The sequence below is a fragment of the Cervus elaphus genome, chromosome 10, assembly GCF_910594005.1.
Source record: "Cervus elaphus chromosome 10, mCerEla1.1, whole genome shotgun sequence".
Classification (NCBI taxonomy): Eukaryota; Metazoa; Chordata; class Mammalia; order Artiodactyla; family Cervidae; genus Cervus; species Cervus elaphus.
This window is the reverse complement of record NC_057824.1, coordinates 15,179,000-15,193,165: the sequence shown is the minus strand read 5'-3', so window position 1 is coordinate 15,193,165 and position 14,166 is coordinate 15,179,000. Positions and strand designations below refer to the sequence as shown.

Below are 14,166 nucleotides of genomic sequence, written 5' to 3'. Positions count from 1 at the left end.
TGTCCTCCCTTTTGAGGCTTCCTTTTTGAGTTTGTTGCAATTTTGCATTTAGCTGAATTTCTCAGTCTTGCCTCTAGCCTCCTGGGTCATATTTAGAAAAGTCTTCGCTTCCCCAGGACGCTAAAAAAGTTTCCCTAAGTTCTCTGGAGTCCCTTCACCGTTTCCTCTTCACGCTGAAATCCTTAATCTGTTGGAACAGACCCCGGGGTCAAGGGCGAGGAGTGACTCGCACCACCGACAGGAATCGCCACCTTCACAGTCCACAAAATATGTGCAGGAGCCTCTTCATCTTTCCATGGAAGTGTTTTTCACCCACACTCGTAGCGCCTTTGTGGTGTGGCGCGCGGGGAGGCCCCGCCGGGGAGTCTAGATCCGGGAGGCGGGAGCGGCCGCCGGCGGGCCGGATCTCCCGCCGCGCCCAGCCAGCCACGCAGCGACCCGGGTGCCCCCAGACACATGTGGGGCGCTCTGCGGCTGCCTCGAATCTCCTGCGCATTCCAAGCCACGCCGCACCATTTCTGCCTCAGAACCAAGACCCCCGTGGTCCTCTGGGTCCGGCGCCACCTTCTGCCCCCACTCCGCCCCCCGTGTCCCGCGACCCTCCACCGCATCCCGCCCCGCCTCCGCTACTCTGCGCGCAGTGGCGGACCCGCGTTCCCGCTCAGTCCTGACCCACCTCTGACCCATTTTCCCAGAGCGCCCTCTTGATCCGCAGGACGCCCCCAGCCCCGCGTCGCACCCCGCCTCGTGTCACCCTCCCTCGCCCCATGTCACCGCCTCGCGTCGCCCGTCTGTCCCGCATCCTCCTTCCGATCGCCTTCCACGCGCGCGCCCCGCGCGCAGCTATTCACCCAGCGCCCCTCTCCGTCCGGACTCCGGCGGGGCGGGGCCTCACAGGCGGAAGTGCCCGGGGCGCCGGCGGCCGGGACCGGCCCGGAGGATGGGAGCCCTGGGCAGAGGCGGCGGCAGGGGCCGCAGTGGCGGCGGTGGCTGCCCGGGTGGCGGCGGGGGCGGCCGGCCTGGTGCGCTGGCCGGGTAGCGCCTGGCCGAGCGCGGAGCCATGCGCGGGGCTGGGACTGGGACCGGGGGCGCGGCGGTGGCGGTGGTGATGTCGCTGCTGCTGCTGCTGCTCTCTCGGTCCCCGCCTGCCGCCGCTGGCGACGGCAGAAAGAGCGGTAAGCGAGCGCGGACCCGCGGGCGCCATCCCCGGGGCGCGGGCGGGGGCGCGGGGGGGGCAGAGGTGGGGGGCGGGTCCGGGATTGTGACTCACCTGGGGCACCTGTGCGCTCACCTGGCAGGGACGTAGGCCTCAGGTCCCCACGCCGTGTTGGGGGCGCACGGCGCCCCCTTGCAGGGCGCCGAGTGTGAGAGCGATCGGAAAGAAAGGACGCCCTCTCCCCCTCCTCTGTGCCCAGGGCCAGGTTCGGCCAGACTGTCCCCTTGGAGCAAGCCCTCCCTTCCTTCCTCCTCCCAACGCGTTCCGGTCGGGTAGGATCTTCGGGCACCAGGGTGAGGTTGAGCGGCCCAGGGGGGACTCTCCTGGGACTCCAAGGGCTGTGGTGGGAGTGCGAGTCCCCAGGAGGAAACCTTGGGCAGTGGGGTTCCTGGACGCCATCTGGCCTGGGAGAGGGGCAGAGTTGGAGAAAGTTGCTTAGATCCTGGAGTCGCAGCCAGGTGCGTGTCAGGGCTCCGCCTCTCCCACAGTGACCACTACCCCAGTGCAGTCACCTTCAACAGCTGGCCTCGCTTGTTGGAGGGTGGACTCCCAGTGGTCCCCAGGGCGCTCACAGGCCAGAGTGCTTCAGAGAAATGGCCACCTCTGTGCTGCTTGGGAACTTCGGCTCTGGGTGATGAAGGCCCAAGGGGGCGGCTAGACCAGAAGGTGCTGCTGGGCGCCTGGGGGTGCTGAGTAAACTATCTGACTTCGGTGGCCTTGGGCTCTCTGACGGCTTGCTGGCGGGGCTGGGAGGGCCCGGATGCCCCAGGAGGCGGTAGGCAGCTTATCCAGCACAGCATGGGGCTGGCTCCCAGCCCATCCCCCCCCTTCTCTGAGATCTTGCTCCTCCAAGCTCCTGTTTCTCTGAGGGCTGTGCCTCTGGTTTCTGAGCCTGGCTTAGCTTGAACCGAAAGGCACTTTCCCCAAGGCGGGCCCCTGATGAAAGCGCTCTGCTGGGGACTGCCACCCCTACTTTCTCCTTTTCTTCCTTCTCCCGGGTCAGGGCTAGGTACGGAGTCATTGGAAGGGAGATGGAAAACCTGGGGCAGCCGCTCCCCTCCCGGGCCTGCTGAACTGATCCTGCTTTCTGTGTGATCCTGGCTTCTGGGGTCTCTGGGTGGGCAGGGTCTCTGTACTGGGTGCCTGTGCTGGTTTGGAGGATGTGGGAGAGGATCCCCTTACTAGGGTCCCCAGACAGGCTCAGGGACTTTCTTTCTCCTACCCCCAACCCTGTGTCCTTGGAGGGGGTTGTGGGCAGAGCAAGTGTGCTTGTGGCTGGTGCTTCCTGATACTGGAAATGTGACTTCCACATCTGGCTCAGATGTGTGAATGGCCTGGTACATTCACCAAGATAATGGAGTGGGCGTCTTGGGCAGGGAGGTCGGGGTGCAGGGAGGGGCTGGGTGGCCCGGGGAGTGGGAGGTCTTATCTCTTGTGCACCCTGAGGAGACTTTATAACCACTGAATTGCAGGTGTCCAGGGCTGGTGGGGGAGCCAGAGGACCCAGCCCCTCTCAGGCCAGGGGACTGCATGCCACAGCTGGACCTCTCCTGTCTGGCCACATCCAGCAGCTGGGTGCTCAGCGGCTGGCTGGCTATTTCTCTAAGGCCCTGTGATTCCATGGTGGTGGTAGTGGGGGGATGGTGCAACAGCCTCAGGAAAAAGTTTATATTAGTTCAGTGGCTCCTAGTCTCTTAGCACTCAGGCCAGAGCTGACAGTTGGAACCTGGTGACCAGCAGATACCTGGAAAGCCTGGTGCCTATGCTGTGTGGTGCCTACCCCTGCCCAGTCCCCCACACTGGGCTCCTGGGCGCTCAGATGACTTTGTAAGTGGGCTACTATCTCTTTTCAAGGTGCTACCATGGGAGTCAGAAGGCTGGCTCACCTGGCCCACCCCTCCCTCCGGGCTTGCTGCTGGGATGGTGTGGGCTGCCACCCTCCCAGTGGGGCAGGGGGAGGAGAGGGTGGCCTCACCCTGCTGTGTTCACAGTGTGTTTCTTCCTGAAGCACTTTAACATCCATTAACCATGGAGGGAGGGGCAGCTGAAGGGAGGTGCTGTCCTACTCGGCCAACTCAGAGGAAGCTGGGCCCAGGCAGGAGAAGGGACAGTCAAGGTCACTCCGCAAACGAGGCCTGAGCTGGCGGTGGGGCCATGCTTCCTGCTGAGCAGCCCAGGCACCTCCTTAGTCACCCCTGGACACAGAGCGCCTGGGTGTGCCTGTTCTTGGCAGGCCCAAGAGCATTCTTACCCATTCGTGGGGCAGGTGGTTATGCCGTGGGCCCCAGACACGAGGTTGTACTGGTTAATGGACTCTCCTAGGAGGCTCCTAATCCAGGGTGGGGTCTCCAGAGACCTTTAGAGCTGGTTTGGAAAGGCTGGTGTGACAGGAGGGGCTTCAGGTGACAACTTGCGGAGTGTGTTGGGGAGAGGAGCCATGGAGGTGAGGGGCTGGGAGACACTGCCAGGACTGGGGAGCTCCGGGGTGGGGCATAGGCAGCTAGCTTGTGTGCTGCCAACTCCTGCTTTGTCCCTGTGCCACTCTGCAGAGGCTTGTGCCCACTGAAGCAGCCGCTCCAGCCTGGGTGCCCCCCCCAACACACACACAGGGTCTCTGCTCGCCTCCTGTCTGGGTGAGGACGGACAGCGGCTCTTCCTGAAACCCCAAATCATGGCCTGAGCAGGCAGCCACCCTCTGGACCTGGTCGCCCTGCCCTGTCCGCTGCAACCAGGACCAGGGATCCCAGCACTGGGGAGACTCAGGGGAGGTGGGGTGTGTCCTGGTCTCCAGAGCCCAGGGCAGATGGGAGGAGGGATGGGGCTCCCACCTTGACCTCTTCCTGTGCCTTTCATCCTCCATCCCTCAGCTCCAGGTGTGCCAGGGCTGCGGTGGGGGGGCCCGGGGGGCTGTGAGCAGTGTGGAGAGGTGCAGCCCTCTGAGGGGGCTCTTCCTGCTTCTGAGGTCTGAGGCACTTGACCTCATGTTGACCCAACATGTGATTGGTGTTGGGGCCTGTGGGACTTGTTGATTGGGGGTGCCTGGTGGGTGGGATGCAGAGATCTGGGGGACTGAGCCTGTGAGTTGGAGGTTGTTGGCAGGGCTGGAGGGGTTAGGAAGATGGATGTGCAGACATGGGTGAGAACGTGATTCTTTTTTTTTTTTCTTTTTAGAACGTGATTCTTGAGTGAAAGCTTCCGAGCCCTAGCCCTCACCAGGGGATCGGGGGCAACAGTGACTTTTCCCAGGTTGGGGGTGGTGTGCCAGGCATCCCAGGGGCTCCATGGCTCCCCTGGCTGCTTCTCTGAGGCCAGGCTAGGCAGAAGGGCCTCCGCCTTCCGCCTTTCTCCGTCTTGTCCCCAGGGGAGGGCTCCCGGGCTCCCTGGCCGCCAAACAGTGCCTTCTCTGCAGACTCCAGGCTGGTGTCAGAGCAGTTTTCCCAGGCCCCGCAGAAGCTGGCCTTCTACAGCTGGTACGGCAGCGCCCGGCTCTTCCACTTCCGTGTGCCCCCGGACACGGTGCTGCTGCGCTGGCTGCTGCAGGTCACCCAGGGCAGCGGCTCCACCTGCAACAACGTGGAGACCACCGTGTAGGTGCCAGCCTGCTCGTTGCCTGCCTGCTGGAGCCGCCCGGGGCCACATCTGAGCCCTCCCTGCTCTCCCTGCCTCCAGGTATTTCCGCTATGGCGCCCCTCCTGTGATCAACCCACTGGGCACCAGCTTCGCCAACAGTACCTCGGTGCAGCCCTCCTTCCTCCTCAAAATGCTGCAGGGCAACGCCTCCGTCAATGTCTCCTACCCAGCACCTGGGGACTGGTTTGTGGCCGCCCACCTGCCCCCCTCCTCCCATAAGATTGAGGTGAAGGTAAGGGCACTCCCTCTGGGGATGGGGACAGCATCGCTCAGGGCACGAATGACAGGTCCCTGTTGTTCGCCTTCTTAGGGCCGACATTGCTCAGGGCTCTGCTGTCCAGCCCTGCCCCCCAACCCCAGGCTCTTTGGGCCAGCCCCGCCCGCTGTGGACCAGTCACTCACCCTCAGTCCATCCATGCCCCTCTGGGCCAGTCCCGCCCCATCTGTTCTAACCTCTCCGCCCAGGGCCAGCCACACTCCCTTTGGGCCAGCCCCGCCCCATTCGCTCCAACCCCGCCCCTGGTCCATCCCTGCCCCTCTGGGCCAGCCTCGCCCCTTCTGCTCCAACCCCGCCCCCTAGGTCCATCCCTGCCCCTCTGGGCCAGCCCCCGCCCCTCTAGGCCAGCCCCGCCTCATCTGCTCCAACCCTGCCCGCTCCGGGCCAGCCCCGCCCCTCTGGGCCAGCCCCGCCTCATCTGCTCCAACCCTGCCCGCTCCGGGCCAGCCCCGCCCCTCTGGGCCAGCACCCCCTCACCTTCTTTCCCTGTCCCTGCTCTTTCCTCAGGACTTTATTCCCACCTGTGCCTACATCTTCCAGCCGGACATGCTGGTCGTGCGAGTGGTTGAGATGTCCATCCTGGAACCTGACGTGCCCCTCCCCCTGGTCCTCCTCTCCCAGCCCAGCTACCTCAAGTAAGTGCAGGCTTGCTGGAGTGGGCAGCCCTGCTGTCCTCAGGGCAGGTGAAAAGGTGGGGGGTCCAGCTCTTGGCCCCCACCCTGGAGGGTGAATTTAAGCACGGGGTCGGGGGGTGGGCTGAAGCTGCAGAACCCAAGTGAGGCCGTATCCCCTTGGCTGCAGAGTCTTCGTCCCCAAGCACACCCAGGAGCTGCGGCTGGAGCTGCAGGGCTGTGTGTCCAATGGGAGCCTGGGCTGCCCTGTGCACCTCACTGTGGGCTCGGCCACCCTGCCGGGAAACTTCCAGAAGGTGCTCACTTGTAGCGACCCCACCATGGCCTGCCGCCTGCTGCTGCCCTCACCACCCTGGGAACGGTGGCTGCAAGTGACGGCCAAGAGCCTGGCGGGGCCCCGCGTGTTGGTGACGTTTAGTGCTGTGGCTGCCCTCACAGGTGGGCTGTGCGGGGAGGTTGCTCTGCCCCCCTCCACCTCCAAGCCTGCCTGCGCTGAGCCCCTTGTGGTCCTGACAGCCTGCAGACCGTGGACTGTGAACCTCCAGCACCCTCTGCAGAGCAGCCCGAACCAGAGCAGCAACGTCTCCACGGGCCCGCCGCCCCCGAGCCCCAACACCCAGGACCTGGACCAGAGCGGCGAGGCGGGCAGTGGCCCCTTTTGCCTCAGGAGCTTCCCCGTCCTGCGGGAAGACATGGACGTGGTGTCCGTGCGCTTCCGGCCCCTGGACAGGGTCTCGGTGCTCGTGCAGTCGGACATGCCCTCGGTGATGCAACTGTACCTCAACACGGGCATGGACAGTGGGGGCTCCCTCAGCATCTCCGTGAACATCAATCAGGTACCCTGGTCCTCGAGGTCGGGTTAGGATTGGGACCCAGGGCCTGGGGCTCAGACCTACCCGGGTTGCAAGGACTGCTTAGGCCTTCCTGTGCCCACTTTGCCATGGAGATTGGGTCGGAATGGCCTTTTTGGCAACAGAGTGAGCCTGGCAGGGCATTGGGCTGGCATAGGTGCCAATTGAGAAACAGGAGGCCTGTCCCGGGGGCAGCGGGTCCCTGTCGGCAGGCCTGGGGCTGCACGGGGGCAGGGGGCTGAGGCTGGGCCCTTGGCCCGGAGGGGAAGGTCCTGGTGAGCCCCAAGCCAGTGGGAGCCACAGAGAATAGCCCCTAGTATCAGCGGTGAACGTGAGGTGGAGGCTGGGGACTGACCCTGCTTGGCCTCCCTTCCAGACCGTGATTGCCGACAACACCTCGGTGGTGGCCTGTGTCACCGCCGGCTCGCCCTTCCTCAGCTTCAACACTTCGCTCAACTGCACCACAGGTACTGGCAGGCGCGTCCAGCCCAGGGACTGGTGGGCATCTGGCCGCCTCTGACCGGGCCTTCCCACTCTCTCCCTGCAGCCTTCTTCCAGGGCTACCCCCTGTCCCTGAGTGCCTCGTCTCCCACGGCCAACCTCAGCATCCCCTACCCAGAGACAGACAACTGGTACCTCTCCTTGCAGGTCCTCTGCCCCGAGAGGCCTGAGTAAGTAAACTTGGGGGCAGGCGGCCAAGTGGTTGTGCTCAGGACTGTGGATGGGGCTGCCTGCATCCCAGTTTGGGGGTGACCTGTCTTCCTCCAGCCGTGCCGGGTCAGTTGCCTCCCGCGGGGTCCCCCTCTCCCCCAGCCACTCCTCCTGTGGCAGCTCCGAGAGCGCGGATGCAAGCGGGGATGCTGGTCCCAGCCCCAGGCAGGTGGGCAGGGAGAGGGTGTCCTGGCCTTGCAGAGCCCCTTGTGGTTGCAGTCCTCCGGGGCCCAGGCGCCTCAACTCTGAGTTCAGGTGTCCAAGGCCCTCTGGGAGCTCCAGAGAGGGGCTGGCCAGCAGACCTCTGTAGCCCACCTTCCTGGGGCCCCTTTCTCGCAGGGAGTGCGTGCAGGCCTCGGTCCTCGTGGACACCACCTTGTACTTGGTGCCTTGCCTGAACGACTGCGGACCCTATGGCCAGTGCCTTCTGCTGCGTAGACACGGCTACCTGTATGCAGGCTGCAGCTGCAGGGCAGGTAGGGACGGTCCTGATGCGCCTTGCGCCTGTGCCCATGGACCCCAGCCCTGGGCCTCTTGCTGGCAGCCACCCCAGCTCGGCCAAGGTTGGAGGGCGCCCCGAAGAGTGGGGGCCACCGCCTCCTTCCCCGGCCTGCCGTGCCCCCCGACCCCTGTGTGGGCTCACAGAGACACCGCCGGAGATGGGACTGCTTTCTGGCCTTGGTTTCCCCTGCTCACACCTGCCCACACTGGCCTCCGTTTGCCCACACCTGTCCTGACCCGCTGTGCGGTGAGGAAGGGTTTCCTCCTCAAGGCCCTGGGCACGGAGTAGGCCCTGAGGTTCCTGGGCAGCTGCTGCCTGGCCCAGCCCCACCGGCCCAGCCTCGGCACCCACAGCGCCGCGTTGGCCCACAGGCTGGCGTGGATGGAGCTGCACGGACAACAGCACAGCCCAGACTGTGGCCCAGCAGAAGGTAGCCACCCTCCTGCTCACCCTGAGCAACCTCGTGTTCCTGGCCCCCATCGCCATCTCCGTGCAGCGCCGCCTCCTGCTGGAGGCCTCGGTCTACGCCTACACCATGTTCTTCTCCACGGTAGGCCCGCCCGCTCCCCTGGGTGGGGCGGGGGGAGGTGGGACCTGGGCTGTCGCTCACCGCCCGGCCCACAGTTCTACCACGCCTGCGATCAGCCGGGCGACGCTGTGCTCTGCATCCTCAACTACGACGCGCTGCAGTACTGCGACTTCCTGGGCTCTGGAGTGTCCGTCTGGGTCACCGTCCTCTGCATGGCCCGGCTGAAGGCGTCCCTGAAATACGTGAGTGACCTCTTGATGCCTGCGGTCTGGGTCCTGGGAGAGCAGAGGCCCCTGTGCACAGCCTGTCAAGAGAGACACCAGAAAGGGAGTTCCCGCTGCCCTCGGAAACCTCTCGTTCTGACCAGTCGCCTACTGGCAGAGGTGCCTCCAGCTGTGAAGGGACTGTGCTGGCTGCTCGGAGACTGCCAGGAAAGGAGGTGGTGGGCAGGGTTAGGCCAGGCCCCCATCCAGAGAGGAGGCCTGGAGCCCCAGACCTGGACCAGACCTCCCCGAGAAGCTCCCGGCTCTGTTCCTGGAGTCTCTGTACTATGGACACTTTGGGGCTTGGCTGCTGGAGATGCAGGCCCTGGACAAGTCCGTGCCTCAGAAACTCCCCTGTGGGGAGCTTTCTGGTGGCCCAGTGTTTCAAACTCTGCGCTTTCACTACCCTGGGCCCAGGTTGATCCCTGGTTGAGGAACTAAGATCCCACAGGTTGTGCAGAAGAGCCAAACATAACAACGACAACAAAAAACTGCATTATAATACACCTGTGGAGGGACCCGAGGGACCAGTGGATCTCAGCAGTGCGGGAGCTGGGCAGAGCAGGACACAGGGTGCCAGTTTCTGCAGGGGGCCTGGCAGGGGTGATGGGGGAGATGGGGGACACGGGGATGACCAGCAGGCCCACACCGCCTGCTCCTGCTGGACCTTGTGCCATCGAAGACAGCCTGGCCTCGGGCTCCCGTGACCCCGCCATCGTCTCTTTGTTTCGCCCAGGTCCTCTTTATGCTGGGCACTCTGATCTTCGCCATGTCCTTGCAGCTGGACCGCAGGGCCGCCTGGAACACAATGGGGCCTTGCCTCTTTGCCATCGTGGTCATGGTTACCATGTGGGTAAGGAGCTGGGGTAGGCAGGGTTCCTGCCCAGACCCCCTCCCCTGGAAGCTGGGGTATAAGAGCATGGGCTCCCCATACATGCTCACCCCGCGAGGACAGAGTGTGGCCCCGCGTTCCGTCCATGTTCTTGTCCCTGGGTCTGTATTCTCCACACCCGCCGAGGGCTGCCAGCGGCACCCGCAGGGACCCAGTGTGGCTTGGCACCCCTTGACCCCCTCCAAGCAGCCCACACTCGCAGCCCTGGGCCGCGCCCTGAGATGCGCGTGTGGTTTCCCCCAGGTGTACCGCTGCGGGCGCCGGCGACACTGCTACCCCCCCCTCCTGGCAGCGCTGGGTCTTCTACCTCCTGCCCGGCTTCTCCCTGGCTGCCCTGGCCCTCACCATCTATACTTCCATGATGACCAGCGAAAACTATTACTACACCCACAGCATCTGGCACATGCTGCTGGCAGGGAGCGCAGCCTTCTTGCTGCCGCCAAGGGACCAGCACACCGAGCCCTGGGCCTGCGCCCAGAAGCTCACCTGCCACTATGAAATCTGCAAGAACCACCGGGATGAGCTGTACACAGTGACGTGACACGGCTGGCATGGGGGGGGACACCTGCGGCTTTGATGATCTCTCCAGCCAGGGGTAGGACCAAGGGAGAGGGACCCTATGCGGATGGATTTCCAGCTGAATAAAATTGCCCTGCACACTCTGGCTTCCTCCTCCCAAGGGAGGACCACACCCCCAGGTCCCTGTGCCTGCGGGCTGCCAGCTGACTCGGTCCCTCTGCAGGTCCCAGCTGGTGTCTGTAGGGGCCCCTGGGGCCTGGGCCAGGCTACCTAGAAACCACAGGTACCATGTGGGGGCAGGCTCTGAGTTATCCTGGTGTGGGGATGGTTGGAGGGAGATGCAGAGTGGGAGTCCCCCACTGCCTGGTTCCCCTGTGAGGCTTTGGTGTGAGACACCCAGGTAAGGCAGAGGAGCCCTGAGCCCGCCTCCCATGGACCTCGGGCTTCTTGACTCCTTGTGCCCTGAATGCCAGCCGGCCTTGGGCATAGATCTACCCCCTGCTGACACACTTGCCATGGGAAGGAGTGACCACACTTCCCATGGAGCTGATGGCACTGGGGGTCCGTAATGGCCTGCTGCCACGGGTGGCGTGGGGGAGGCTGACTTCTGGCTGTCCAGTCCTCCCCCTTCACTTCTTGTGGCTCTCAGTTTTGAGATGAGCTTCCCAGGTAGGAAACTGCCAAGCAGCTCTCAGGACGCTGGGCCCACAGGGCACACCTTGTCCCAGCTTTGTGTCCCACCGCCCCAGCATCTCCTTGTATTCCCGGGAGAGCAGGGATGGCTGCCGCCTTCCACCCAACTGCACATTCAGGGAGGGGACTCCTGGAGACCTGGCTCAGCCTTTCTCTGGTTGTGGAGACCCCCAGTAAGGGCTGCTGTTGGCCCGGCCTCCCTAAGGGGCTGCTGTCTGAAGGGCCCAAATGGGGCCATGGGAAGCTGAGTAGCTGAGCCCAAGGTGGGGGGCACGTGGCCCTCCCACCTCCTGGCATCTTCTTTTCTGAGTCCTGTCCAGACTGTGACCTCCCCGGAGGCTTCCTGCTCCTCCAGGAACCCAGCACTTGGCCACCGGACCTGGCTTATAGAGGGGAAATATTTACACGCAATATTTTCAGGGGAAGATTTTTCAAGACATTTTTCTGTAGCTCTGATTTCACTGTGATTGGTTAATTTAACATTCTACCATGATGTTTCAAGGCAAGAGTTTTTACATAGTTTTCTGCGCTCTTTCCGGGAGGCGGGAAGGTGGGACCGAGATTGACAAGTCCCCGCACTTGCCGACGGTGCCTAGAGCCGCCGCCTTCTCCGCAGGGAGTTTTCTACCGTCCGTAAAGGCGGGAAAGGGGGCGGGACGAGGCGGGGTAGACCGACAGCCTTTGCAGCCAGCCAGTCAGCGGCGGGTGGAGGACCCAATGCCGCGGCGCGACTTCCGGTTCCGGCGAGGCAGGGATTCTGGAAAGTAGGTGGTGTGGCCCGTCTGGGGTCGGGGTCTTGCAGGTTGGAACCCGGGTCATGCGTCTGCGGTCGGGGCTGCGCGAAGGGCTGGGCCGGTAGCGGGGATGTCGCGGGAGCGGGTATGGTCGAGGCCGCCTGCTGCCGGGCGCGCGTGACGGCGGCCCCGGCCTCCCGCCAGGCTCGCCGCGATGCCCCTGCACAAGGTCCCGGTCGGTCTGTGGAAGCGGCTGCGGCTGCGCGAGGGCATCTGCTCCCGCCTGCCCCCGCACTACCTGCGCTCCCTGGAGGAGGCGCGGACGCCCACGCCCGTGCACTTCAGGCCGCATGGGGCCAAGTTCAAGATCAACCCCAAGAACGGGCAGCGGGAGCGTGTGGAGGATGTGGCCATTCCCGTTCACTACCCCCCGGAGTCCCAGCTGGGGCTCTGGGGCGGCGAGGGCTGGCTGAAGGGTTACAGATACGTCAACAACGACAAGGTGGGTGAGCAGGGCGCGCTGGAGCCGTGCTTCCGCGGTCTCGCTGCCCTGCTCCGCGTGGGCTTTTGGGGCATGTGGACAGTGAAAGAGCGCCCACCCTTCCAGGAGAGGGCCTGACAGTGTGGTGGAGACCGCTCCCTCTGAGGTGTCCTCAGGAGTCGAGTCTCAGTTCTGGCAGCCAGGTCGAGTGTTCAGATGGGAGGAGCCCTGAGTGTTGAGAAGGGCTGGGGGTGAGGTTTCAGGTCACCTGTCCTTGCTGCCAAAGGTTCACCTCGGATCCTGTCTCCTGAGTCTGCTCCTAAGCGGTGCTGCCTCCGGGGCGAGCTTGGGGTTGGGGGCTTTGTGTCTTTAAGGCCTCCCAGGCTCGCGTCTCTTTGCCCTTGGCCCCTTGGTCCCTGGTTTGGAGTGACCTGTGAACCACAGGATACAGTTGTGTGTGTGCTGTGTCTGGAATGAAAAGCAGCACCGTGGGCAGAGTCTGGGTGGGGGTGGTCCCTGCACTCCAGGGTGTGGCGAGAAGCAGCAGGGCTCAGCAAGCCTCCTGCACTTGCAGTTCTCCAAGAGGGTGAAGAAGGTGTGGAAGCCACAGCTGTTCCAGCGTGAGCTCTACAGTGAGATCCTGGACACCAAGTTCACTGTGACCGTGACCATGCGCACCCTGGACCTCATTGACGAGGCCTACGGGTTTGACTTCTACATCCTCAAGGCAAGCATATCAGCACCAGGCCGGGGTCCCTGGTGAGATGTAAACGGGACCATGTTCCTTCCTGGACACCCCGGTGGGAGTCAATTACGTGGATGTGGGAAGCACAACCACCTCCTTCTCTGTTCATAGACCTTCCACTCTTCGGACCTGGGTGTGGGGGCTGCCAGCTGCTGGGGGGGAAGCTGGAGGGGCCAGCTGTTGGGGTGGGCGGGGCCCTGCCCTCAGCACCTGGCCCCATGCGGTGCCTCCTGCCAGACCCCGAAGGAGGACCTGTGCTCCAAGTTTGGGATGGACCTGAAGCGAGGGATGCTGTTGCGGCTCGCCCGACAGGACCCCCAGCTGCACCCGGACGACCCCGAACGGAGGGCAGCCATCTATGACAAGTACAAGGTCGGGGCTCCAGCCTTTACTGACTGCTCCTCATGGGCCCCCCAGCTGGCTGCCTGAACCTCACTGAGAGCCTGTCTCCGCCTGCCCAGGAGTTTGTCATCCCGGAGGCAGAGGCTGAGTGGGTCGGTCTGACGCTGGACGAGGCCGTGGAGAAGCAGAGGCTCCTGGAAGAGAAGGTGAGCATGTGGGAGGACCAGCGAGAGCCAGAGGCTTGGTGCCGCTGCTTGCTGTGCCCGCCTGGCACTCCCCAGGGTCTGCCCAGTACCACCCGGAGGCCTTTGCGTCTGTCTCTTAGAGGAGTCTGTAGCACGTGGTAGCTGCTGCCCCCTCCCTCTGCCTTTATTCTCTACAGTCCAGCCAGGGAAGCCAGGGGCAGGTGCCTGATCCTGTGGCCCTCTCCCACAGACAGGGCACTGTCCTCTGGGTTAGGGGCTGGTGTTTGGTCAGCAGCAGCTGGACTCCCGGCCTCCCCAGACCACCTTATGGTGACCCGTCTTGCCCCTCCAGGACCCCGTGCCTCTGTTCAAGGTCTACGTGGAGGAACTGGTCGAGCAACTTCAGCAGCAGGCGCTGTCCGAGCCAGCTGTGGTACAGAAAAGAGCCAACAGGACGTAGCTGCCCGGGGACCTGGGCCTGACGGCCAGGCTCAGCACCGTGGACAGAGCCAGGGGCCTGGGTGACAGCCGCCCATGGGCAGTGGGTGAACCCATGGCTGTGTGTGCTGGCCACGCAGTTCCTGGGTAGGGTGGGCTTTGCGGGAGCCCCAGGATCCCCAGAGGCCTGGGGCTGTCTTAACTGCCTGTGTGGCTCGCTGCTCCCTCCCCCTGCAGCAGGGGCCCTGTTGAGGAGGATTACCACTCTCCGGGCCCAGCCTGAGTAAAGTCTGAGCCAGGCCACGTGTGTGCTGCTTTGCTTAGAGGATCAAGCTGACTCCCTGCCCAAGTGGTGCCGGGACGCAGCTCAGGTGGGTAGTGGTCCCGGGTGTTCAAGACTTCAGTCTTGTCTCTCGTGGGGGACCCAGCGCCCGGGGAGCAGAGTGATGCTGCCCCTCCCACCGGTGCACGGCCCTGCCCAGGTGGACTGTCCTCCAGAGCCATGCCACGTGCCAAGGCCGGGCTT

General features: G+C 64.0%; 2 protein-coding genes across 3 annotated transcripts; both read left to right on the top strand.

The window, feature by feature from the left end:
- Positions 1 to 901: 901 nt before the first annotated feature.
- PGAP6 (post-glycosylphosphatidylinositol attachment to proteins 6) lies at positions 902 to 10,162 on the top strand. Its single transcript, XM_043915716.1, is given in 14 exon segments — positions 902 to 1,175; positions 4,626 to 4,803; positions 4,886 to 5,078; positions 5,631 to 5,758; positions 5,925 to 6,193; positions 6,272 to 6,591; positions 6,983 to 7,073; positions 7,154 to 7,277; positions 7,657 to 7,793; positions 8,191 to 8,369; positions 8,444 to 8,590; positions 9,348 to 9,464; positions 9,747 to 9,779; positions 9,781 to 10,162. Coding segments are annotated over 14 exon segments (2,295 nt in total). The 5' UTR covers positions 902 to 1,060; the 3' UTR covers positions 10,045 to 10,162.
- Positions 10,163 to 11,283: 1,121 nt separating this feature from the next.
- On the top strand, positions 11,284 to 13,941 carry MRPL28 (mitochondrial ribosomal protein L28). Of its 2 annotated transcripts, none has more exons than XM_043915717.1 (6): positions 11,284 to 11,479; positions 11,654 to 11,951; positions 12,505 to 12,657; positions 12,913 to 13,047; positions 13,137 to 13,223; positions 13,555 to 13,941. In XM_043915717.1, the coding sequence occupies exons 1-6, from the start codon at positions 11,433 to 11,435 to the stop codon at positions 13,660 to 13,662; spliced, it is 828 nt and encodes a 275-aa protein (XP_043771652.1). In that variant the 5' UTR covers positions 11,284 to 11,432; the 3' UTR covers positions 13,663 to 13,941. The 2 variants fall into 2 exon arrangements, with proteins under 2 accessions (XP_043771652.1, XP_043771653.1); XM_043915718.1 differs by having other exon boundaries at positions 11,288 to 11,517.
- The last annotated feature ends 225 nt before the right edge of the window (positions 13,942 to 14,166 follow it).